The following is a 27,913-nucleotide window of genomic DNA, read 5'->3' on the forward strand; positions in this document are numbered from 1 at the left end:
CCATTTTGCATCTTTTCCTGGCATCTTTACCAACTTCTCTACCTACTGCATGTCACATCCAAAAAAAATGAATGACTCCAAATCATTGTCACATTAATTTCACGGTACCTCAATATACTTTATATTACCAACCCCTCATAAGACCCCATTGACCCATCTGAGGATGATCTTTTCCATCTCTTTGATAAATACCCCACTGCCATGCCAGACACCAGCACCCCCATGATACCCCCTGTCGGGGTGCAAGCCGTGGCTCTCTCCTCCGACTCAGTACGTGTTTTGTGGGCTGATAATTCCATAACCAAAAACCAGAAGTCCACGGAGGTCCGCTTCTACTCCGTCAAGTGGAAGACCAGCTACTCTACCAGTGGCAAGTACAAGGTAAACGTAGACAGTTTAAGTGCAAAAAGACTATCAATTACAGTCTAAATGTATATTATACTGCCTTCTATTCAATGTGTTGTACGAATGAAATTACTAAACAATGTTGTCTTTGACCTCTAGTCTGCAGACACCACCGCCCTGAGCCATACTGTCACAGGACTCAAACCAAATACTATGTACGAGTTTGCAGTAATGGTAACCAAAGGTCGAAAATCAAGCACTTGGAGTATGACGGCGCATGCCACAACCTATGAAGCAGGTACGTTGCACAATTTGTTTGGTTTCAGATTTGTTTTGATTCATTTCAGACCATATTTTCACGGTGATCCTGATTAGGTATGCTTTATCAAATGTTTACACCAGTGGCGGAGCAAATGTGAACAAAGCCCGGGTGCGATGAGGGGGCAGATATATTTTGTCACTGAAACATTATATATAGCTCGATACGTCATCTTACCTTGGTTTTATACTATTCCCCCCTCACCCAGCCACGTCCCCTTTGGTCTACACCCTTTTAGGTTCCGCTTTGAAACTATTCCTAATGAAATGACGACCACTGACTGAATTATAACAAGGTTCTGTGTCAAAAATTCTATTTGAAAACTGGGGAGTGGTACAGCTTTAAAAATGCTTTAGACCATGACTCATACGCTTTACCTCTATGAAAGTAAGTGTAGTTGTTGTAGAGATTGACGGACGCCATGGACTTGGCGCCAGCCATTTAACCTGCAGCATGAACATGACAATCGTCGACAACAGTGTAACACAGAACTGACTGAAATCAAAATGTCAAGGTATCCCTTTCAGGGTGTTTACAATCATGTTTGTTGGATTTGTCACCCAATTAAGCGTGAACGGCATTAGCCCAGCACTTCCCTTGGGGTGTGCCAGAATACATTGACATTCAGAAGCAGCAGATGGACCAAGCATACTCACTCTCTGCAGTGGTCCAGCGGCTCTACACATATTATCACCAAACACACACATACACTCAACACGTCTGCACAACAACGTAGCAAATTCTGCTTCATCTGTTTCGCTTATTATGCTGGCATAATTGCTACCAGCATGAGAACATTGATTATGATGCATTTGTGCCAGGATTTCAAAATCACACAGAAGAATCGATTCCTGCTGATGTTGCGGCAGTGATGACATTGCATGAACATTTACTAAATACACTTTGCTCATGCTACACTATATTAGTGTACAGAGGCTTCAAACAAAACTGTTCTTTTATTCACTGCCTCACGAGATTCAAAACTTGAGTTGACAAAGCCTTGCAGTCTTTTGCCCGCATTTGTGGAATATATTTCCTTTTCAGCTAAGGATTGCCTCCCGTTGAGATTTTTCAAAAAGCAGTTAACAGGGTTTTTTCCCTCCTGAGATATCATGCAGTTTGGCAATGTGTGACTAAGGGACAAGTTTGACTCGGACTGCTGAGATCAAGTTCATATTGGTCTTATTCAACTTCATGAAATATGGATATGAATGCCATTAATAATGACTTGCTCCGCCACCTTCAAATGACTGCTGATATGCTAATATGACTTAGTGTTCGTTGCAGTACGATTGGGTTATTGACCTCATTTCAGCGCGGTGCCATCTTTGTTATTCGACTGGCTAGCATATGTGAAAGCTTAATGAGCTTGTTCATTTTTGATTCATGGTGACATGATGTATGCCGACTATACGAAGAAGGCTTTTGCTAAGATTGATAGATTTCTTTTGGCATTCTTCTTCAGTAAGTTTTTACTGCATCTTCTGAAACTTCAACTCATGCTGGATGCTTGACTTTGACCAAAGTAATATCGGATGTGACTTTGCTTACTGAACTTCTGCAAACAACTTTTATTTATGGATGAATAAAAGCGGTTTGACATGAAGTGATCTGTAATCTTGATTCAGTGTGTATTTTGACAGCAGAATGTCTGTTAAAAGAATTCATTCTGAAACGACCAAATTACATAACTATCAAAACAAAAGGAAAACTGCACTTTAACTTTAAAAAAAAGCTTTGTTGACCAGTGGTATTTTTTTTTAAGTTGATAGCATCTACTTTCAATACTGTTTTTTTATGTGAAATATGACATCTGATATGATCATTGGGATGACCTCACCATCAATTCAAATATTTATTATAATTGAATGTGTGGAAGAAAATCAAACCAGTTGAAACACATTTTATATTGCTTGGTTTCATATTCTAATCATGGTTTGTTGACAGCTCCTAGCTCTGCTCCCAAAGACTTGACAGTGATCAGTCGGGAGGGTCGGCCCCGAGCCATTTTAATCAGCTGGCAACCACCGATGGAGGCAAATGGGCGTATAACAGGTGAGTTTTCAAGATAACACAACAAAGTCATTTTGTCTGCAAACAGCAGTTTATTAAGATTTTTTTTACTTCGCCTATTTTAATCTTAAATTATATTAAGACTCTCCTAAAACTGTTTGATCTGCTCTCTGCAGATTGTGTATTTACAACACATACACGCACTCACCCCCCACACACAATTACATTTTGTATCAGTTTTAATGCAATCTGCTGTAACATCCCGTCACAAACACGGTCTGTTCTAAAATTAAGTAGAGTCTCATCTTAAGGCAGATTTCCCCCTAATCAGACTTGTTTTTTTACTGTTTTTCTAGTGCATCTGAATTACTTATTTGCAGGTTGCTGCAAAACAATTTGCCGACATTGAAAATGTCTCTTTTCATTTGCAATCCATACACGAAGGTTTTTCTTTTAAGTGAAAATCAGAAAAAAAATGTTAAGTAATATTTTATATTGGATGTTTTACGCATACTTGTGCACTACCCTGTAAACAACACGCTACTCTATACCTTTTGTGTGAACATGTTCATTATGTTGCAGGGTACATCCTGTACTATACCCTGGAGAAAAGTATGCCAATAGACGATTGGGTGATGGAAACAATCAGCGGGGATCGGCTGACTCATCAGGTTGTTGATCTAAACCTTGACACGGTGTATTACTTCCGGATCCAGGCGAAAAATGCCAAAGGAGTCGGTCCATTATCCGAACCTGTCCATTTTAGGACAGCTAAAGGTATGTCAGAATCCAAGGACCATGTACGATAGAAGAAAATGCGTTTATTACCATTATCAGCAAAAAAAAACTAAAAGAAATGTTAAAAATGCATGGCATGTACTATATGTAAACACAGACCTTTATTTGGCAATTTGCTCCTTCCTTTTATGTTTGTATTATCTTGTTAAAACACTTTATCTTTCAGTGGAACATCCAGACAAGATGGCCAATGATCAAGGTAGGTAGATTAGGAAAATGGCTACAAGAGAGTAAAGGAGGGTTCAAACGAAGACGATGACTAATAAAATCAAATTTTAATGGGGCACAGAAAGATGAGTTAAGGAAATGATGAATAATTTGTGAAAATGAAAGCAAGGGGAATAATTGGAGTATACACAGGAAGATAAAGAAGGAAGCTGCACAGAGAATAGCATTTTGCTTCAAAGAAAGAGGACTAGCTGCAAAACCTTTTGTCTTTACTAATGCTGACATATGGGAGACAATGGAATGGTGAAATTAGCTCAGATTTAATTGATGCGGTGCTCTGAGCTCTTTTTCATCAGACGCATTAAACTGAAAACAAATTGGGGTGTGTCGCTAATGAGGAGCTTTTTTTAGTGCTGCTAGACTAAACTTTAAGATCCCAAAGGAGCAACTTCAACAACATAATGGGCAGTGCTGTGTGTTTTCCTTTGGAATGTTACATTATGTTAAGTGTAATTACTATTTTCTTCAGATTAGGCAGCATTTGATCAATTACTGTTTGGAATTTACTAATGCTATTGACAGTAAATGATCTCTTTTACTTATTTCCATGCATGAATTTATTTATTATCATTTTTAATATGGTCGCTTTACACAAACGTGTTTGCTGGTCACCTTTAAATATCGCAACGTAGCACAAATATCACACTGCAAAAACTTTGCCATAGACTGTGAAATGCTCTGAATATTTCATTAAGGTATTTACACAAGGCTCACCAGAAACCTCTTGCTGCCTTTATAACTTTATTCAAGATTAAAACTGTTAGGTCTTGTTAAAGGATTACAAATGTGTTAGTTTGCACAAAAAAAATATTTAATGGGTCTGGAAATAATAGCCCTAAATGAGGCATTCATGTTACCCTTTTCTTTGCAGAGTAGACTTTAAATGAATTAAATTCATGTAGTGGGTTAATCTCATTCATGATCGTCTAAATTATTCAATCCAGGCAAATTGATGAGTTATAGACTTGAAATAGTATGTGCTAGTTCCAGAGTGAATGACTTTATTCAATCTTTAGATCTAATATCAAAATTTCTCTTTGATATTTTTGCATAGAAATCAAGTGTCCTTAAATGTTTTCCATGAGCATATACATATTATATATTTTTCCTCAACTTAATGTGAGTCTCACCTCAAACTGAACTTTTTTATCAACTAAAATGTATTTCTATTTGTTATTTGTTCATGTTACAAGCACTTTAAAAACAACTGCCCTTGCAACAAATGGTGATTAAATATTAATGATATTTGAGAAATCTTTATTCTCTTTTATCACTTTGTTCATATATGAATATATAATAAACAAAATCTCTGCACACAGCATCTTCAGTCTGTGGAGATGCACAAAATTATCAGTTTAAAAAAAATACACAATATATTGAAAACACAGTCGTTTTTCCCCCTCAGCAATATTGAATATTGGCTTTCAATTTCAATATGACCAACTATTTTTGGTAAATAAAAAATAAAAAAATCAGACATAGGCTTGTCATCATCATTGACTGGACAAAAGTCTAATTGTCATCATACCCAGCTGCATATGACGAAATTGGTAAAAATAATGCAGTATTCTTGTTTGATCTCAACTAAAGTACGTTTTCAATGTCAAAGCAACAATATGCTTAGCTAAATCGAAGAACAAAATAGGTCCTAAAAAACTTGGTAAAAGAACGGGAAAGTGATGTTTTGGAAATACTCCTCATTTACGTTCTTCTCTTTGTCTTCGAGGTCGAGGAGGCGATCATGCCTACTGGCCATCCGATGGCAACCTGATTGACAGGAGCAGCATCAACGGTAAAACACAAAGAACTTAACATCAAATGGACCATGGAAACAGAATAGATAGTATATCGCGCCTATGGCAGTTTTAGCATTTTTCTTCATTTATTGCTATCACAGCACAAAAACCCAACCTCACACAAACAAAAGAAACATGAACACTATTGAAATTACCTTTTTTCTTACTTATTTACTACTTTAAACCAATTTGGAAATGTACATTTCCTGCAACATCATCATAATGTTCATTCTGTTCTGATTTTAGCTAAAAAAAATGTTAAAAAATAATTCACTGATTGCTTTAGCACTCCCACTTAAATCCCAAGTCTTGCCTTCTTGAGCACAGCTGTAGTATCGAGGATCATTCTAACATACCGTATTACAATATTTATTTTTGTTCCTGCCTGAAAATAACTGATTTAATGGAGGCCAGGAGTCAATGTCTGTAGCTGGTATTATTTTAAGAGTTTCACCGTAGGGCATTTGAGAATGGTGTGCTTTTGCATGTGTGTGTTCTTGAGACTGTGTCTGGAGACGAATGTTTTGTCGGCGTTGTTGGCGCTGCTGCTGCCAGAGGCAATCATAAATCCATCCTTTCTGACCTGAGTCCTCCCACGCCTGGATGCCAGGTCACTGAGGGCAAAGGCTCATTCCTCAGGTTGACCATATTTCATCTTTAACGTGTCTTTGTCTTTGTATCGCTAAGCTTTCGCCCACCGAGACCCTACCGGCACAGAGATTTATCTGTTTCCCATCAGGTCACACAAATGTGACTGTCACTGTGATGTGACCTGTCGTGGTGTAATTCGAGTTTGTCGGAAAGACCCCACAGCTGCACAGTTTATTGCTCAAGGACACCATGACCGAATCCGTGTCGAGTTTCCCTTAATTTGACTCTTAGGATGTCTGTAAGCTTTGTACTGCAAAGACAATGAAGTCATTCTTATTATAATAAATTAGCTTGAGGTAAACAATAGTTTAAATGGGTTCATTTGTTTTCGGGAAGACATGGGCTCTATTTATGTAGAAAATGTGCCCGTGCACTCGGGATATAAAATGCAACGTGAGCGCGCACATCAATCATTCTGCATCAATGCCGCATGACAGTCATAAAATCAAGAATTTGGGTTCAGAAGATCAATGCATTATGATCCAATAATATACCTGCTGATTTTTATTCCCATCAGTCCTTAAAAAATGGAAAAGTAGCAATTTGAGTGTTTGCAAACAAGAATAAGTTGGTACACGGTCGATTGGTCCCCGGTCTTTTGGTCGCCCGGAAGGTTATTGATAAATACCATTTAAATCGTTGCTCAAATTCCCTAAATACAAACTGCGAATTACTATTTAGTCATACTTAATGCCCTATTAATTATTAGGCTAAAGAAAAGCTCCAAATTTCCTGGACTTTTATTGTTTTTTGTTGGAGAACTTGTTAAGACCCTGACTGACGTCCCCTCCTAAGGGGACAGACAATTCATGTACATACAAACTCTTATACACTCACACGTCGGCTCAGTGAAACTGCTCATGGCCATGGTTGGCTTTTATTGATGTGTAGACTGTGTTGTTTTACCTTGTTTTGTCGCCGGTCTTTTGGTCGCCTGTTGTCGCGGTCCGGGCGACCAAAAGACCGCGACCAAAAGACCGGCGACCAAAAGGCCGGCAACCAATCGACCGCACACGGAATTAGTTCATCTTAAAGTTTAAAAAAATGATTAACTGAGCAAAATAATGGTTACACCGTACACTTAATTATATTTTGCACAAAAACAAATGTGTCGATCCCTAGTTTACCATTAGTAGACATCCAATCCAAGTGAATATCATTCGCTGTCTGCCCTCCCACTTCAAACCGATTGGACGTCTAACGCCAAATGGCAGGCCATGAGTTGAGCAGTCCAAAATAAATGGACATGTCAAAACTAAAATGATGAATTGAGAACAGTACATGTTAAACAAGAGCCTATTGGTTTGCAATACTCTACGAGTTTATATTTAGCACTCGTGCCTTTTCTTTCATTGCCTTTGTTCATCGCAGTGTTACAATATTTGAGTGTGGAATAAAACAAAAGGTAGAAACATGTAAAGATTATAAGGTGATGAAGTATTTTCTTTGAGGTCTGAAAGATGTATTGCACTCCCGTTGGCGTCAGTTGTAAGATGTGATGAATTGTGTTTTTTATTGAGAGAGACAACTGACTTGAAAAAAGACGGAATGTTCAGGGAAGGAGTCAAAGAGGTAGAAGTGCCTTTTCTCGTTGTGCCAATTGTTTTTCTATCTTTTCTCAGTCCCTTCTCATTTGTCTTTTCTACTCTGTGTACCACTGTTACTTGTCCATCATGAAACTAATTTCACAGTTTCAACCTTGTTCATACTTTCTTTTGCGACTCTTGATATTCATCTTTAACATTCAGACCTGCTTTCTCTTGTTCCCAACAGAGCTACATTTTTGCTTGTTTTATTTTTTGTCTCTGTACTCAATACCAGATGTATTAAGAACCGGTTCTGTCAGATATTGCCAGCAATCTTGGTGTGATTTAAAACAATTTATAGGCAAATAATATTATTTGGAGTCCCAGCAAAGAAGGGAGGGATATATTTCTCGAGTGCCGTGCTGTAACAGAAGAGAATTTGAGAAACATTGCACTGTGGGGATGCATAAAACGGCAAAAGTGTCACCGTAAAATGAGTAGTCAACTCTTGGAATGTCTGAATTTATAAGAGCATTGTTTATTACCAAAGGAAGTTATAATCGTAAAAGCAAGTTGTACAACTATTTTCTTTGGAGCATTTTATGCGGGAAAATGTTGGGCCGTGAGCTGAGGACCCGAAACAAGTATTGTTTTGAGAGTGCGGGGGTGTCGGAGGTTGTTGAGTCTGTAGTCTGGAGACCCTGAGCGAATGTACTAGGCATGATCTGCGAAGATCAGGTCACATTTTGGAATGAAAATAAAATGAACTCTATAGTTATCATTTTCCAAATTGAAAGTATTTGTATTTGTAAGCTTGATGTCTTATACTATGAATTGTAATTATTGTTTTTCCAGAGTCTCCCATTGGTCAAATGCATCCACCACACGGCAGTGCGACCCCGCAAAATAATAATAACCTTTTGGTTATTATTGTGGTTTCCGTGGGAGCCATCACCGTGGTCGTAGTGGTCATCGTGGCCCTCATTTGTACACGGCGATCCTCTGCTCAACAGCGCAAGTAAGACTTTTCACATTTTTTCTTACACAGGCTTAAAGTTGGATATGTTTCATATTTATAGATTTATGGCTTTTGCAGGAAAAGAGCAAGCCACAGTGCTAATAAGAGGAAGGGTAGCCAGAAAGATCTACGACCTCCTGACTTGTGGATCCACCATGAAGAGATGGAGATGAAGAACATAGAGAAAGCTCCCAGTGCGGCCCCGTCCGGACGTGATTCCCCCATCCAGTCGTGCCAGGATCTTCCCCAGGTGGCTCACAGCCAATCAGAAAGCCAGATAGGCAGCAAGAGTAGCCACTCAGGTGTGGGTCTCCCTCCTCTTAACCTTAGCTACTTCGGTCAAATTGTAACAGATTGCCGTCAGGCCAGCGACATATTTTGTGATCCTGTATCTGATTTGGCACTAAGAGTGATTCAAAATGAGAAAATGTTTTCTCAGAAAGGGTTCAAATGTCAAGCCAGGCAATCGTGTTATTGCAGGTGCGGACGGCGATGATGCGTCGAGCTGTATTTCTACTCTTGAAAGATCTTTGGCCGCCAGGAGAGGAACAAGAGGAAAAATGATGATTCCTATGGATTCACAGCCCAGCAACACACGTATGTACCTCATGCCTTCTTTGCTTTAGGTGAATTTGTTTGTTAGGATGTTGAGTCATCTCGATAAAATGAGTTGAGTACAAAGCAGAGAAAGGTTAGTGTCATATCATTTGATGTTTTATTACAAGGGCAGAGGGGAAATGGAAATTAATTACAAAATTAGCACAAAAAACTATTACCCTTCTACAAGGCTAATGATGCTTAATCAGTGTCTGTAATCTCATTACATCATTTCATCATTTGAAATCTAATCAAAAATTGAATCGTTAACATTAATTCAATTAAATATAGATGTGTTCAATGTGTCAAGGGTTGGGTTTCGACTGCTTATAGAAATTTGATCATTTAAGTAGATTAATTGTTTTGCACTTCCAAACAGGAACCTGGGATAATATGGTAGACTTTATAGTAAAGAATGTTTGTTTTGAAAGTTGATTTTGCAAGCAAAAAACTGAAGAAAATTTGAAATAGTTAAACAGAATCAAATAACCTATATGTATTCCATCAATCTATTATCTGAACTGTTTATCCTCAATCCTGGAAAGGTTAAATTCAAGTTTTTGCTGCTGCAAAGCAAGTGGAGACTGGCTCTTAAATATAAGGATACTTATTTCGGTTGCTTTTTGGTCTGACAAAATACTGTAGTACATTAGATCAATTGAAGTGAGATTGTAATTCTCTTTTTAAAACACTGCGTGTTTTTATTTTCCCGTCGCCATTCCTTCCGAGGAGCATTACAATGATGTCACCTAGCTGCAACTGCACATGAAAATTCAGTGGCCATGAGCCTTCAGGCCAATCACAATGCGTGTTCTGAATCACTGCCTGCAGTTCTGCATCCTCATTGCTTTCTTTAGTTATTTATTCTGACTTTGCGCCCAGCAAGGTATCTTAGATTATGTTAGCACGAGTCTGGTCATCATTATCCCGAGCATGAACGGAGATCAACATAGGCACTTGGGAATGAGCGTTTGCGCGTTCGCCTCTCGTGTGAGTTTATAGGGACAAGAACTCAATTTTGCTTTTGTGATTAAGGGCGGCGTATGATTACTCATTTCATATTTTCTTGACAAGTAGACTGACTGAAGGTCATAGACATGAAGCATGGGTTTACACTAATCTCCCTGGGTATGTGCCAACAGATTGGTTTCATACGTTATCATCACAATTGGTGTATATGGCGTATGAATAAGACAATGATGCAAATATTTCAAATCTGGGTTTCAAAAGAGGGCTCTTGATCAAAATAGTTTTCAAACTAGGCTTGCGTTTTTGATCAGTCAGTTTTCCTGGATTGTGTATTGTAGTATATGTAATCACTCGAGAATTTGTCGTGTAGAAAGTTCCTGCAATTTCACACTGTGTTTAAACCCACTTTTTACTTCCTTATTTTAATTAGCCTCATCCAAAATATTCTATTTTTAGTTCTAGGCACCTGCTGTCATGTTGTACTTGTTTGCTTTTCTTCATGCAAGCTCACTTCTAACGCCGCCAACTTTCAGTCCCCGAAGAGTGGGTGAATCATTTGTTATCTCAATTGTTTGCCACTCCACTCTGGGCTGAAAGATCTCACTTGTAATTGTGTTGTTCCCACTCTCCAGTGTATCTGAAAGGAATCTTGTTCCTTTGTTTAATTTTCACTCTTACTGTCGTCTTTTGTTTATCTAGTCGAGTACTGAATAGTCAGCAGTCATGTTATAGCCCCGGTGTTGTTGTTATTATTAGGACATGTGAGTCAGCGGGTGATTTATTCCGGTACTGCGACCTGACATGTTGTACCGGCTTTTCCTATGGACTATGTGCTTGTGATATTTAGGTCACCGAGAGATAGGAGAGCCTTAAGGCTTCCCAAATACTGGCCTGTCCTCAGTCTTATTCAATTTGTCATTACTACATTGCTATCAGTTTCTCAAAAGTAAACTTCTGTTGGCTGTAGTTCAGTCTGATTTTTCCTGTTTTCTCATTCCTTTTAATGTAATAGTAGAGCATGATAGAAACAGTTTACTCTTTGTATTTATTCTGATCACCTATGGCAGGGGTGTCAAACTCATTTTTTGTCGCGGGCCACGTGGTAGTTTCGATTACATCCAACTAGTCTGCCAAAATTAATCGATTAATAAATTGACAGCTTTCTCGATCATGATAATCGATAGATCATTTTTGGACATTCAAATTAGTACAAATTGTTTGCAATTATTGATTTAAAATGAGGAAACACAGGAAATAATCTACAATCTTCATTTGAATTTCATCATAAAACAGAAAGTTGGCACTCATCATTTACTTTCTCGGGCCACACAAAATGATGCGGTGGGCCAGATTTGGCCCGCGGGCCACCACTTTGACACACGTGACCTATGGGTTTTTAAAGAAATTAATTGTTGATTATATATATGTATTATGTTGATAAGTGAAGTGCTTTAACATGTTCATTTATTACAGAACAGTTTATAGTGCTTTGTTACATACCCGTTTGTCTTCACTCTATACCTTTTAATTTCCCTTTTTTTAAACTGCCATTCACTCTCACATACAAACGCACAAATCTTCATTAACCTGCAGCTGCCCCACAGCCTCGTCAGATCAATAATCTCAGTCAATAGCAGTATTGATGACCCTTGCTCATCTGTGGTCATCTTGCTGCTGTAATCAAACTCGACTGTGTTTTAAAGTGAACAGTTAACCCCACACAATGCACAAATACACACAAATACGATCACACACACGCACGCAATCTCTTTAAAGCTGCTGATCACAGACTTGCTCAAATCAAATCATCAATAAGTCGCAATCATTACATGTATTGATCAGAGTTTAGTGGAATCTGAATTCTTGGTTGAATGAGGACAATAAAAGGCACTTTTGGATTTACAGTGATCTAAAGCTTTTTGGACTAGATCCTTTCAATACTTTTTGAATTTGTATGGAAAAAAAGATGTGTAGCAATTGTAATGACTTTGAGTTTCTTTTTTTTTAGCAGTGGTCAGTGCCATTCCAGTACCATCACTGGATTCATCCCAGTATCCTGGCATACTTCCTTCACCTTCATGCAGCTTCACCCACAACAAATTCACTTTAAGACCGATGCCCTTCTCTAGCCTGACCGTGGACAGAGGATTCACGCAAGGTAAAATTCAAATACAATAATGTAAAATACCTGTCTTAAACTACTTCTTAATACACCATGTTACCTGTTCTTATATGGGTAGATAGATACATTTACTATGTGCTACTATGCAATTCTTTCATCAATCATTCCTAAGCCACTTCCGATTTAATTTATACCCATATTAGTTGTATATACCTGATAAGTACATGTTCTTATAGATTTTCTACATTTATGCTGCTGCAATGCTGATATGGATTAATAAATTATTATCTTAATATGAAAAATTCATTTTAAAACATGTATCAGGATGAATTTGAAGTACCTCTAATAACATTATTAAGTACATATATATTGTACTTGACAAAAAATATAACCTGAAATGAGATCATTCATAAGTAAAGTACTCATGTTGGTAAATTCAGCAAAAGTTGGTCTTCAAAACCATTAAAAATTGTATTAGTGAATTTCATGTGCTAAAGTTGTGAAAAGGCATCGTGATTTTTGAGATTGAAAGTGTTTGCGATTGGGTGATTTTTCAATGGTCCTCCACCCACCATGTTTCTTTCTTCACTTAGGAGAATGTTTCTGGAGAGCTAAATGATGCAGTAGAGAGCAGTAATTCAATAATGGCCCAATTTCTTGTCAGATTACATCAATGACTTGGAGTCAACTGAGAAACAATAAGAATCCTCAGAGTCATTCAATTAGCTGACACGCTGAGAGGAGTGATCACAGGCAAGAAAATGCAGTTACAAGCAACTGTCAAGGGAGACACAATAAGATACCTTATGCTTTGTCATACCTTCTGTGACATTTGAAAGGCCTTCACCTGCTTTACTGTGCAAAATATCATAAGATGATGCCAGATCATTGTTTCAGACCTCTAACTTTAGCTGGCTCACATTTACGTGGTGTTTAACTGAATACATCTGCCCACATCCCCAATTTGTCACCTTCTTGGGAAAATTGACTTGGCCATTTTTCATACTGCATTCTTTGTGATGGCGCTATGATGATACGTCATTTCAAAATAAAATGTCAAATTAAATGATTAAATAGCTGACCAAGAGACTGACAAGCATTCACACAGGGTTAACATTAAAGGATTAAAAAATAAAGACAGGCTCTAATTTATTTTCATTTGGTTGACTCACAGACCATCTATTCAAATGGTGGTTGCTTGCGGACATTGATGGTGTGGTGCAGAGTTGGCCAATGAGTCAAAGGCTAAAAGCTACATTATTACTGCAGTTGTATATAACTTTGCCTTGAACCCAATGTCAGACCAAAATATGGCTTGAGTTCTCTTTGGGGTCATTGTTCCCAAGGTTCACTTTGCAAAGAGTTTAGGAGCCAAATCCCCACTGAAATATGTGCTAGAAACTGTTAAAGAGTCCCCAGTGTGCTATCAACGTTGTGAAGAGAGAGAGAGAGCACATTTTAGGAATTTTAATCAAAGCATGCTTGCAGACAAATGTGGTGATGACAACTTTTTGTTCCCTGACTCACTTTGCTGCACTGAGTAGTTCTTTTGCCCTTCCTCCTCTCTTAATCTTCCCCCTGCACCTAATCTCATATTGCTTTGCTACGCCTAATTACCATTTGTCTGTGTTGCTCAGTCATATCCACAGATTCTTCCAGCAATCCCCTTCTGCAGCAGCAGTCTCCACCACAACAACCTGCTCCCCTGCTCCCCGGCTCCTCCGTCTCTACCGGGGAGCACGTTGCGGGTATTGGCCCCGTTCCCGGAGCCCCTGCTGCCGCTACCTCGGTTGCATCAGAGGAATCTCTGCCGGGTACAAATCGGACCATCCCAACCGCATGTGTAAGACCAAGTCACCCACTTCGAAGCTTCACAAACCCACTGCTGCCACCCCCAATGAGCACCATTGACCCCAAGGTGTACACCTCAATGTTGCCTCAGTCCTGTAAGTATTCATTCATTAATATATTATTAATATTGTTGTTGTTGCAATTCACACATTCACTTTATATAATACATACATAACCTTGAATGTTTACATATTATTGCATACTGTAATTTACAGTCATGCAATATACTTTATTATACTGTATTGTATTACAGTATTCTGTACTATACAAGATATTATGTACAAGCACATGATTAATGCTAATATAATGATGGGGGCGTGATTGTAACAAATTGCTGCTAACCGGGAATATGACTAGAAGACAATCGATTTTACAACCGCAAAAGGCATGGCTTGAGTAGGGTCTAAATATTGTACAAATAGTACTGTAACACTCAAAACACAGTGACTAGTCTCAAGCTAAATATTAAACAAAAACTGAGCATTATTGCCATTTTATGTGCAATTCTGCTCATCATCAATGTGTTTTCCAGAAATCACTACACCAAGTATATTAATTCCAACTAAATTTCATTGCTAGGACATGCAATCCGACATTTTTGAAAATGTTCTAAACAAACCATACTAAAGTACTGCTCATGCTAATTTGCATTGTTTTTTTTATATTCTACAGATGTTGTAATTATGCCGAATTTAACTTCTAATGAAGTGGACATAAAATCACTGTTAACCTTTGCAAAAACGCATTCAGAAAACTGTCATCCCCTTTATGTAGGATGACGACCATTTCCTCTTTCTAAGGGACCATGAATATTGAATACCCGAGCCATCATTGCAGTCAAGTACATCATATTCCGGCCTGCTTTGTAATAAGTGAGCATTAATACATTCAGAGTGGATTCATCTTCAAGGTGACATTCTGGCATAAAATATACATAAAGTGCAAATGATTATATGGGGGAAAAAATCGTTAAAACCGATGAGCAGTTGCGCCTATAGCATGGCCGTTCACTCCGTTTTTTTTTTTTAGTAAAGGATTATTTGGCTTTAAATCCCACCTGCAAAAGAAAATACAATGCTCAGCAGCTGCTCACTTAAAATGTCCAGAAAGTGCAGTTTAACTCAGAAAACACTAATGGGATCATCTCCATCTCTCTGAAAAGACATTTTAGTCATAACAAGAGATTTAAGAGTGAATTTAATCCCACCTACGGACTGCGTGTGCTATTTTAAAGTATTTACATTTCAGTGCAATTTCCATGAATACTATTACTGCTTTTCAGTCTCGGTTTATCAGATAAACCATTACAATTTTTCTCCAGGAAGTTAGAAAGGTTAGCATAATCATAATCAGTGTGGAGAGTGACCACAACTACTAATGGAAATCAGCCTGGTGGAGGCAGCACAGAATAAGACAGCAAATGATGCTACTGTTTTTCCTGACAGGAAATTGCTTAGTTTTGTTTTTATTATTTGTCAATCTTCAAAAGCCATGCAGTCGGATGACAAGCTGTTTACATGCCTTCCCGGCATATCTCATTTCCATTTACATTGTAGTCTGCATGAATTCGTAACATGGTTTGACATGGACCAAATAAGATATTATAGAACCTAGCATAGATTGACAATTGGGTTTTTAAAGAGCCATCATATAAAGTGCGGTGACATGAACATGCATGCCGTTGGCAAACAATGTTGTTGGGTTATGGATTTAATGAAAAATAGGCTGTTGAGGCACATCTGATATTTATACTACGCGTTTGTCAGGATGACAAAATGGAAAAGGGGTTGCACAATGATTAACATTTGTGGATTTTTAACAATAACCTAGCAGATTCAGGCCGCTTTACACTCCAGAAATTCTAACTTATCTTTTTTTCGAGTGTCAATCATTTTTATCAATACCATAATGCGCTTAAGATGACCAATCTCGACCATACTCCTCTTCTCTCCCAAAGCTGAGATCAGGAAGTATATATAATGAATGCAAATATCAACCATATACAAAAAATATACAGGCACTGAAAGCAAAAAAAATACAAAAGTCCTTTTGTGAGGTGTTAAAGTTGCCTGCGTCTATAGAAGCGTGTTGTCTCCTCGAAAATCCTTTCAATCTTTTACAGTATTTACTTCAAACTATCCTCAGGACCAATAACCCCACCCCTTCCATCTTCACCTCATAGCGCTTTATATCTCTCAATCTTTCACTTGGACCCAGAAAAAGAAAAAAAAACAGACACCCGGCACTGATGTGACCCCCGGCAGTCATTTCACACCTTCAGTCTGACGTGTCTGGTAAATATATCCACATCCCTTAGCAGAGGAGCCGCCAATCTCCCTCCACCTCCACCTTTCACTGACAAATCTCCTGAGGCTGAGCCAGACACCATAAAACTGTCTTTTATGTCGTCTCTCGACTATGGATGTGGAACCTAGTGCTCTATATTGCTGCAATGCATTGCGGTTTACCCACAAAGTGTTTTATTTCTTGAGCACAGTTGAGTGAATTTGGTCCGACAAGAGTGTGCAGAAGTGTCAAACAACTTATTGTGTCCTGACACATTTTGTGCTACATTTAGTACTGAGAATTCAAACTAATGGCTCTAATGTCCTTCGCTAAAAGCCAATATTTTCACAGTAAATGGAGAGATATGGATACAGAGTTTTGAATTGTCCATTTTATCAAAGTAATTATGGTCACGGATAAGAAAATGTCTTTTGCTCTGATGGTATATACTATTTTTCTAACTCATGTCGTACCTTTTGGATTTGCTGCAAAATCCGAAAAATTGTTGGACTGATGGCCAGGGTAACAATTTGCAACATTTTACATTTCCTCTTTAAATACTCGATATAAAATTCCTTTATGATGAAGTTATAATGAACAAAGATTGCATATTATAAACAGGACTCAATCAAAATCAAATGATCTTGAAATATGGAGGAAATTATTTCCTTAATAATAATGCGTGAACATAAAGATTCCTTTTTACTCATTTCATACCCATTGTAATAATTCTATGTAATTATGAGCTCAAATTCAGCGGTCGCCAGAAAGTCTGAACTGACGCAAATACAGAATCTTTCAACGTAATAATTGCATGCTTTGACCGCGCCGCCCATCAAAGTGACCTTTTCAATCTAAAACGTATCCACGCAACTGGATCAAATCAATACTCATTTCTCTTGTTAATAACGTTTAGGGAAATAAATCAATACTTATCAAACAATAACCATGATAACCGACCACATATTGACATGTTATATTTACCATTTAACATGGCAAACAGTTCATGTGAACAGAGGAATTATTACTTCCTAACACACTGTGCTTACTAGGCTTTACTGTGCCTAAATTGTATAGTATCTTATATATAATGCATTTTTTCCTCTAACAAGCGCAATGCACGGCAATTTTTGCAATACACTGTATATTGTGTAAAAAATTCTGTCTGGTCTGAACTTTTAATTCATTAGGTGAGAAATGAATTATAATTAATGGAAAAATTCACACAACTAAATGGCAGGGTTTTTTCCATGTGGATTTTTTGATACTTAAACTACTTTGTCCATCCACAAATGATATTAGGAAACATAGGGACCTCAAAAAGTATTTGTTATACTGTAATGTTTGTTTATTCTTTTGATGGGGTATTCATTTCCTCCCCCTCTTTCAAATCAATTTGAGTTCACGGATGAATTAGTTGATGGTTAGTCAGTCAGACAAATTACTGCAGGGCTCAGGGTTCCTCTCTTTTTTTTTCTTTTTTGGCAGTCCACCTAGTCGCATATGAACATGCCATTTAGATCAATCAATATCAGTTATGTGTAATCGAATCAACTGGAAGAGCTGAAACCTTCGGGGACTGAAGCGTTTGTTCTCTCAATAAGAATTGGCAAGATTAGGTTTGACAGCGCAATGTCGTCGAGGTTAGCATGTAAGTATGTCCCAAAGTCAAGAGTTTGGAGGACTGAATCCCTCCTTTGTGGCATTTGCATGTATTCACAGTACTGTACCTGTTAGTCCTTCCTCTGTAGTACCCATCATACATGATTACGTATGATGAAATTGAGACTTCAAATAATCCCCATGTGGCAATTTGAGTGTGAATGGTTGTCTTTATGTGCCCTGCGATTGAACAATCTCGAGTGTCTTTGGACCAAATTCAGCCTAATCACACATCTTAGACCGCCTCTGATGAGCTATTCTGCTTGCAAATCTTTATTGATTACCACTACTCCTGCTCCCCTGGTGATTGGCTTGTCTTACGGTATCTTCTCCACATTCTTGGCAAATTGTTGCGAGGAACTGCAATCTTTTCGCCTCGGCACCTCTTTTGAAAAATTGCCAAGTTACCTGGAAAATGTTGCCATCTTATTTAGAAATCATTCTACATTGGTTGCTTATTCTTTTAGTACCATCCACAATGATAGACGTCCAATCATATGTCTCTTTTCATCCTTCTGCTGTAAACTTACAATGTGCGTCACTAGTAGACATCTGATTCATTTGAATAGCGAGAGTTGGCAGAGAATGAACATTTACTGTAAAACTCTAAGGAGAAAATATGACATGTTCGCTTGTAGGAAAATGCAGGCATAAAAAAAGAAGAAAAGGAACAACAAACAGTATCAAGCAGTTCTCTTTCTCAGTTCACTCTGAGAGGAACAAAATCATAAGTAGCCTACCAAGGGAGAAAAACATTCGAGTAAAAATGTAATGCTCTTGGGGAAACATGTTTCTCTGACGTAGTTCATGCAATTCTTATTCGAGCATGAGATTTCACAAACAGCGCGCAATACAAACATTCGGCTTTGAAGGAATAATAGTATTAAAAGTATAGCTAGTATAATAAATGACAAAATTATGATACATAACATCACAAATCTAGTTTTATTTAAAGGAACTGCAATGCCTTGGAGGGGAACTACTGATGAAAAATGGCCTTTTGGCTAATTAGGTTGCATTGTTATGTTTATTAATGTGCATATTCTCTCTGAAAACAAAATAATGTTGGAATGTCAAAAATGGGACTTCTTAGATGCAGGTATAGTATAAATACTGGGACGTTACCCCTAAAATTAGGCCTGTAAGATATACTGTGTTGCCAGATTGCAAATAATATTAGTGTTATGCAAATTATTCTTTTATGCAAAAAAAAGTCAGCACTAATGTAATGTAGATTTAGTAAATTCGAAACGGGTAAAAGAAAACTAGGTCTTTACAGACTAGTGCAAATGGATTATTTGAATTAAAAATGAATTCCAGTTTCAATTTTGGAGTGGAGGAAAAAAAACAAGTGATCTTTTCAGTGAGCAATGGACCATCTAGTCGCTGTAGGGCCTTCAAAGGTGAACCGTTTCCATCATCCCAGTTCGCTTTCAAAGTTGACATGACAAAAGAAATTGCATCATTTTATTTGTCTGGCTCCAGTTCCTCGGGAGTTGTTTTGAAGTCAAACATCTTTCCTTTTTACACAGCTGCGAGCCTCCCAAAGCCTCAGGTGAAGACAGCTTCACTGGGTCAGGCTGGCAAGGCTAGATCCCCTCTGCTTCCTGTCTCGGTTCCTACAGCGCCTGACATACCAGAGGAAGGAGGAACAAAACCCGCAGAGGATTCAGCTGCCAGCGTAAGTCCAAACCAAAGCTATTGTTGACGATTGACCTTCATTGTGAATCGCTGTCCTTCTTTGATATTGTCTCAAAGAAGTTGTGATAGAGAAAAGGCAAGCAGAAGAAGACTCAAAGAACGTGAATTGAGGAAAAGGGAACAAGATCGAGGGCAGCTCAGTGATGAAAAAATACTCTTGAAAAGAGAGCAAATCTGAAGGAACATTTAACAATAGAGGCAAAAAAAAAAAAAGTCGGGCCAGCGAGTTCTTTTTGGCTTGCCTATAGTACAATCACAACATACATTTTTTAAATTTGCAGTATTGATCGATTCCCAACAGTTCAATTACCGCCTAACATTTCTCTTGACTGCACATCTTCCAGTACATATGGCTTCTTTATATTTCGTCCAATCACATGGCAGGCTCTTTTTTGCTGCCAAGTCAATCTAATCTGCCCATCGCCTTCAAAATCAGTAATGGTGCAGGTCACGAGGTAACTGTTTTTTTTAAATTTATTTTATCTTTTTCACATTCGTCCTCGCCCTTCCCAATGTGCCTGTCTATAAAAAAGTCATTATTTTTTCACTGTCTGATTGTTTAGTCAGCGCTTGCCAACTTGCCAAAAGACAAGAGAAAATAATGAAGTAAAAGTGTCAAATTTCATTCATTGTTAAATACTTGACACGGGGGTGTTCACAAAAACAGAAAATGGAAATAAAAAATGACTATAACAAAAACAAGGACGAGAGAAGGGAATAGGCTAGGCTAGAGTGTTGCTATGACAACAGGAGTTTAGGTACTCTTGGATTGGCGGATAAACTGAGGAAGAAGAAAAAAAAAGAGTTACAGAAGGTTAAAAGAGTGTAAGAGAGAAGCAGTCAAAGTGATAGGTGTCAAAAATGGACTGTTGGGTGTTTAAAGAGAGTGTTAAAGGTCATCAGTTCTTTTTCTTCATTTGCTACTCCATTGCTCCAATTGATGTATTATTTTCCCGATATCCCATTGTACTCTTACACACGTTTACTGCTTTTATTGTGGTAAAAGGGTGTGTGTGTCCATACATGGTCTAAGTTGGTTGAGGTTTTAGGACCTATATTTAGCTTTGCAGGGAGTGAAACCAGGTCAGCAACCAATCAGAGACAATATAAATGGGTGTTTTGTCCGATCAATAATGCGATCAAAGAGTAACTGTTATTTCTAGCGGAAGTGGACAATCTATGACAATGGCTGAGTGAGCTTTTATGGGTTCACACACTTTGAAAGTGAAGGATTAAATGGATGTGTTATGTGTATTACATAGAAAAAGAGCGCTGACTGTTGTGGGGGAAAAAATAAATACTAAACATACATAATCGATCATTTTCACAGCCAAATGAATTAGTCAACGACGATTTAAACTGGTTCAGAGTGTATAATCCCCCTTTGGCTTGATGTCAACTAAGATAGGTTGCAGCCCTTGTGATGATTGGATGAATATTTAAAACAAGTCGTAGTTGTGTTAATAACATGCTTTAGTCAAGGAATAATTCAATTTGTTAAGCTTAACATGGCCATGCTAATGGCAAAATAGTGTTTACTTTATATAGCTCCTTTGGTAAAACACTTCTAAGGTTAAAATGTAACATTTGGAGCAATGCGGCGTCTGTGTTTATTCATGACGTCATGACGCCCAGGGCATCGCTATTGGCTTACAGTGTGTTCATGTTGCGTCTTAGGGGAAAGTAACTGCAAGGAATGGGCATGGACTCAGCACTTAAATACTTTGGAAGATAGTGGAAAGCATTCATGCAAGAAGCTGCTGCTCGGGATCTCTAGTTTATCGGCGTCCAAACTGATTCTCAAGGGCCGCAGTGGATGCCGGTTTTCATTTCAGTCAATCTGCTGTCATAAAGTGTCATCGGTTGATTATAATCAGGTTCTGCTTGTTTCAAAAGAAACTTTATTGATTCAACTGTCTATGTCGGATCAGTTTTGGACAAAACAGGGTATATTTGTCATTTCAAGGTAGTGCTGATGTTAGCTGGACATGATGATAATTGACATTAATTGTTTTTGGAAGGATAATCCCAAACTAAGGATGACCCTTGATGGACATCTGACAAGTCTTTTTTTATGCAATGTGAAAGATTAGTTGGATAAAGAGCAAGGAAGGCAATAGAGCATTTTTTTTTAGTAAATACAAGGCAGCTAGTCTTACAAGTGTGTGTTCATAGGAGATTAGGCCTCTTTCACAATTACACAAACACACACAGTGAGGGAGGCTTTTAAAGCATTCCATTCAGAGATGACAATTTGTATAGCCTAATCTGACATGTTATTACCACGCGATTATAGAACATTGAGAGCGTTGGAGAGGAGCTCTCGCACTATCTCTCTTGGGTCCTCTTGTGGATTTTCAGACATGCATACCACTTGTAGATGATTTAACACATTAAGTGATATTTGTGAATGGTTTTTATCATAAGGGCATTTTTCTAAACCGCAATGATAATGTACTTCACAAAATTGGACTGGTTATAGAAACCTCTCATATAGAAACAAATGATGACCCAAGCCTATTGAGTAATGATCATTTTTTAACCATTTCTTTTTTTTGGTCTGTTTTTCAGGTGTATGAGCAGGACGACCTTTCAGAGCAGATGGCTAGTTTAGAAGGGCTAATGAAGCAGCTCAACGCCATTACTGGCTCTGCCTTTTAAAGCTCTTTCCTTCAAGCCCTCGGCCTCAGAGCAGGAACCCCTTCTTCATGCTTTTGATGATTTGTGAGCGCAGTGTGTTCACAAACAGCTGCAGCATCGAGGTTTGAAGATGCCACTGGGGACTGAGACCCCCGGTTGTACTGGATTAAGCTACATCACGCAGTATCGACCCTAGGAACAAAACACTGGGTTCCCGAATGGGTTCAAACTCTGTCTTGAACCTTTCTACTTATAACTACAAAACTAGGGGAGAAAAAAAAAAAACGATTCCATCTTGACTTGAGGAAAAAGGGGGAAGGATTATCACAGGAAAGATGACAGTTCCAAGATACAGACTGTTTTTCTTCTTTGTGTTATTTATTAACTCCTCGTTATTTCCGTATTCGAAGTTTTCGGAAACTCGGTTACTGTGAGTGTACCTCAATTATTTTTCAGGATTGTCGGTGGGAGAATTTTTCTTTTCTTTTTAGTTATTTTTTTAAATTCTTTGCCAAACAGTGCGTGCTAGACATTTTCTTCGTAACATCGAATCTTCCTATTCTGTTTTTCTTCAGTCTTGGTTTCATCTCAACTCACCCTTTCAACAGTGGATTACAAATATGTTGAAAGGTTCCAACTCTGGGTGGAAGAAGACCCCCCATGGCCTCTGGACTATTTTGTGCCAGGATTTTTGTTGAAACCTCCAAGGATTCCATGTCCATCTCGACTCTTGATCAAGCAGTTTGTTCCTCGGAACCGGAAGAAAAAAAAGGAAAAAAGACTGAGTGGATGAGTGTTGTTGCCAAAAAAAGGGAAGCTCAGGACAGCCTTCCTTTACATTTTCAGTCTTTGCATTTTCAGCAGCAGTTTTTGTACTGATGGCTGCTGGAAATGGAATTAGTGGTATGTTGTGATCGGGCCTAATGTTTATTGCAAATAGGCTGTTCGAGGGTCCAATGTGATTACTCGTCATTTTATTTTTTACTTTTTCAGTACATCGTTAGAGGCGGCGCTGTAAATGAATTGGTTATTTGGAATTACATTTACAAACATGGCACCATCCTCGAGCTTGAATGCCAGTTAAGTCACAGCTTCATTTTCAGTTCATTGTAACGGCCCAGTTTTTACAGATAATGAGACATTGTTAACATAAAAACTAACTTTGAAGTTTCGTTTTCGCCGGTTTTTACCCACATTGGCACGTTGCCACAAACCATGGTGCAGCGAGATGAACTTTAAAAATGAAGGCAATTGCAGGTGCCTTTTTTAATTTGAAAACAGGCATTTGCAACATCCCTTACTGCAGTTTGTCTTTCTTTTCCACGTAACCTTTTCTTACATAAGGTCAGCCAGGAACGAGAGCGGAGCACCTCCAGCCTTTAGTTCCTCTAAACTGTTTTGTATTGACAGCAGAAAGGAAATGCGTCCAATTAAATGGGTCATTAAGGGAGGGAGCGTTTTGTTTAGTCTTGCCACAGAGAAGATTAATTTCTCAAGTCCTTCAAGAAAAGCAGCGGGAGAGAGATTTTGCAGCACTCTTCAAAATCCCTCTTTTTTTTATAAACATCAAACAGTCTTTAAAGATAGCATTGCTTTAGAACGCCACTGTGTGATTAGAAGCAACTTGAGAAACAGTTTTGTTGTTTGCAAATCTTCAGGAAGAGGGAACTAAAACCGGCAAGTCATTTATTAATCAAGCGAGGTGAATAAAACAAGGCATCAGTATGCTCCATATTTGACTGTGTCACCCTATTCTCCATATTGTAATTTACAGACCTTTATCTGAGTGTGATGAAAAAAGGAGAATCCTGCGGGAGACCGAGCGCACCGAGGCAGAGGAGCCGCATTGAAATTCAGAGATGGCTTGCATGTGTGAGCGGGGCACGCAGGAACGAGGCGGCGAATTCATTATAAAGACGTCGCAAACATTATGATTCAAGCTCACGCTCGCCGGCCCGTTACAGCGGCGGGGAAAAGTCGCTGGGACGGAGGCGCTGGAAAGGTAACATCTCGGCAGAATGGATACAGGGATGAAAGGTTGCGGAGGGCAGGCACGCAGCCAGTGTGGGGATCAAACTCATCAACCTGTTCTGGGAGATGAATCCACTGTGAGCTAAGCGCTTATATTCGCCTCCGAGTCGTACTCTTCTTCCTCTTGCGGCCGGCGGCTTTGAAACGGTGTGGGAATAGGGGTATTTTTGGAAAATGGGATGAGGATTCGGGTTGACGTCTTGGTTTCCTCGTGATGAGTCGTTCATTTTCTGTATGGCTTGGCCTCACCGGGGTCGTGGGGGTGCTGGAGCGTATCCCAGGTAACTGTGGGCAGTCGGCAGTGGAGATGTTAGTTGATTCTGTGGTGGCAAATTGTTCTGATCAAGTTCACGTTAAGCTTTTGTTTCTCGCTGACACCTGCCAATGGTCAATTAGTAGACTTGTTTTTTTTTTTGCCAAATGCGTTTTTCTTTTTTTTTGCAATTTAAGAGCAGAACTTGGCTCAAAGAAAACACTATCAGCCTATTCTTGAAATGTCTAAAACTAATGTAAATCCCCTTACATGCATTTTCAGGAGAGAATGAAAGAATGCAACGTTCGTCAACACAAGCCAGTAATAACATTGCCTTTTTTTACAGATTTTTGACACATTACAGAAAATACAAGCTAACAATTTTTGAAGCACATCATAATGTGGGGTTTTCATGGATTAAATTTAGACTGTGAAAACAAGGGATAAGTCAAGGGAAGGCCTGGTAAATTTTAAAATAAATAATTGATGGGATTAAACCTAGTTATAGTGTGTCAGGCAGAAAATTGAAGTGGAATTTTTGTTGTTGTTGTTTTGCCTTCTTTTTTAGTCACTAAAAAGTTGTCATTCTTCACGATAATATCATAAGATTATTTGAACCGTTAGGTTTCTGTCCTGTCTAACACATATGAAGGTTTCCCTTTTTTTTAGTCAGATATTCACCCAATAGCTCCCATTGACAGCAATAGACGTCCAATCCATTTGAAGCGGAAGGGATGGCAGCCAATGAACGTTCGTCTTACTGATGATGAACTCAGTCCAATTCCCAGCTATAAAAGAGCTTCATCTTTGGACGTCTATCACCGTCAGTAGCAGCCAATGAGATAAGACTGACTCTTTACTTTTCTCCCTTTTGCGTATATTTAACTTTAGAGATACTATTGCTGCAGCTGAAGGACAATACAGACCGCTGCTGATTATTTTTTTTACTGTGTATAGCTTCACTAGAGTAGCAGTAACTTTTTATAATCAAATTTAATATATTGTTATTGTTATTATTTGTATCATTTACTTCGAGTGCTTATTCAAATGTTTATTTATATCCATGTGATATTTCCGCAAATGTACATTTTGTTTAGTAAAGAGGGGAGGGAATTGTGCGCTTTGGAGTTTTTTTGACTTGATTATTGCCTTAAAATGTGTCTACACGTATTATTCCAAACAATATGTATTTTTAATCATTTTGCCAACAAAGTTGTCCCTTCTGAGGACACACAGTCACCACCGTTTCACGTTTATTTCAATCGAAATTTCGTAGTTTGAGGTTCACATCTATGCAGTTATCCTTTATAATAACAAACAATGTATATTCATGTTAACTCCTTAAAATGATGCTTTTGCTCACATCAGAATACTTCATGTATTTCTTTTAACCAGGAAAAAGCATTTTTTAAACGTATATTAACAGTAATCTCATAAATAAAGAAGAAAGTCATCCCAACATCACCAAAACTCAACACAATGGTCAAATTTATACTTCATATTTTAATGTATTTGCTTCACACTTGGAAATCATATCATCTAATATTGCTTTTTTTTTTCCTGTGGTGACTGTGTGTATCCCAGAAACATCACCTAGGCGTCAAATCTATTTCATTAGGCCCCCACAGCACCCCCCACCACCACCACCTCCACCTCCCTTTTGACACATGTATCTCAAAAGCAATGAGTAACAAAAAAAGAAGAAAAAAAATTGAAGCTGGCCCAGCCGAACAATGAACACATTCTGATTCCTGCCCCCGAAGAGACAGAATCAGAGCAGTGATGAGCAAGAAGAAAGTAATTGTGTCTGAATAGAAACTAAATAAAAGGGAATTGAACTCCACGAGGGTGAAAGGGCCAAATTAAAGCTTCTCTTATCTCCCTCACACACAGACAATTACTTCATTCCATCCAGAAAATCAGTGTTCAACAGAAAAGAGCTGGCAGATGGGCAGCTTTGAGTAAATAGTTTAACTCCATCCTTTTAAAAAGTGCAATCATAGAGTTATTATAACCAAATTAGCTCTGTAGCTGCAATATTTGAGTGTATTTCTCCATTTGAACGCCGGAAAGACGAGACGCCGACGTGTTTCAGAACAAATGAAGGGACGTTTTCTTTCCACAATGTTGTGTATACAACTGCAGGTTTTGTAATGCACTGTAGAAGAGTTCAATGGTCCTTTTTATAGAAATGTTATTTCAATGGTGCATTCTTTTGTTTAATAAAGAAAGTTTTGATACAAAAGACACTTTTTTTTATATCCCACATAAACAAATTTTCACATCAATCGGGAACTGATTGGATTAAATTGATACCAAATTTGCATATTGCTCTTAAATGGATTTATATAAAATCATATAAAAATGTCACTCATCTGCATAGTATGCATGTGTTTGTATGTATGTGTGTGTTTATGTGTGAACCTCACTTTGCAGGATCAGAGCACTGCTAAACCTGCAGAATATTCTGTGATTAAAGGTTCCTATCTTCAGCAAAACCAAACCAGATTAGCAGAAAGCCATGTGGATCAATTGAAATCAAGAAAATTCCTCTCTTAAGCAGAGTTTAACACTGGATCGTGAAGGATTTAAGACGGCTCACATTCGACAACACTGTTGGAGGTGAGTTGAAATCACTATCTCTCATAGAACTCATTGAATCAGCCCCAATGGAGGCAATGTGTTGCCTGTCATTTCTGTATCTGTGATCATTCTAAGTATAGTCCAGGGGTTGGCAAACCGGTCCACAAGGGCTACCGTGGGTGCAGGTTTTTGTTCCAAGCGATCCAGCCTAGACAGTTTAACCAATGGGGGTTTTCCTCAAACAAGACTGCAATTCTCTGATTGTCCATCAGATTGGTGAAAAGGTTTCTGCTATAGAGGTTTGAACCTTTGTGGAATAGTTTTCCCACTCCTGGTCTAGTCCATATTTTACAAAAAGCTCTCTTTAATGAATGCACGTAGAAGATCAGGAATTCTAAAAGATGTGGATTGCATCAATGTTGGCTGGCCTCCATCTGTTGTCTCTTGAAAAAAATTCTGCATCTACTTTGGACACATGCTCCCGTTGGAGTTCAGCTTCAGGGTGGAGCCTGACCCAGTCATAG

The 27,913-nt window shown here is 38.3% G+C and overlaps 1 protein-coding gene across 4 annotated transcripts in view; it reads left to right on the top strand.

The window, feature by feature from the left end:
- dcc (DCC netrin 1 receptor) overlaps window positions 1-27,045 on the top strand; it is a 107,252-nt gene extending 80,207 nt beyond the window's left edge. For 2 of the 4 annotated variants that reach the window (XM_077622952.1, XM_077622954.1), the window contains exons 17-29: window positions 143-381; window positions 505-643; window positions 2,612-2,719; window positions 3,260-3,454; window positions 3,642-3,674; window positions 5,430-5,495; window positions 8,532-8,694; window positions 8,773-8,996; window positions 9,175-9,291; window positions 12,269-12,418; window positions 14,020-14,328; window positions 19,714-19,862; window positions 22,454-27,045. In XM_077622952.1, the coding sequence (XP_077479078.1) occupies window positions 143-381; window positions 505-643; window positions 2,612-2,719; window positions 3,260-3,454; window positions 3,642-3,674; window positions 5,430-5,495; window positions 8,532-8,694; window positions 8,773-8,996; window positions 9,175-9,291; window positions 12,269-12,418; window positions 14,020-14,328; window positions 19,714-19,862; window positions 22,454-22,543 (1,982 nt within the window). In that variant the 3' untranslated portion in view covers window positions 22,544-27,045. The remainder of the gene's footprint in view (window positions 1-142; window positions 382-504; window positions 644-2,611; window positions 2,720-3,259; window positions 3,455-3,641; window positions 3,675-5,429; window positions 5,496-8,531; window positions 8,695-8,772; window positions 8,997-9,174; window positions 9,292-12,268; window positions 12,419-14,019; window positions 14,329-19,713; window positions 19,863-22,453) is intronic. The other 2 variants (XM_077622953.1, XM_077622955.1) reach the window with 1 other exon arrangement.
- Window positions 27,046-27,913: the final 868 nt, after the last annotated feature.

Source organism: Stigmatopora argus, chromosome 16 (genome assembly GCF_051989625.1).
Source record: "Stigmatopora argus isolate UIUO_Sarg chromosome 16, RoL_Sarg_1.0, whole genome shotgun sequence".
NCBI lineage: Eukaryota > Metazoa > Chordata > Actinopteri > Syngnathiformes > Syngnathidae > Stigmatopora > Stigmatopora argus.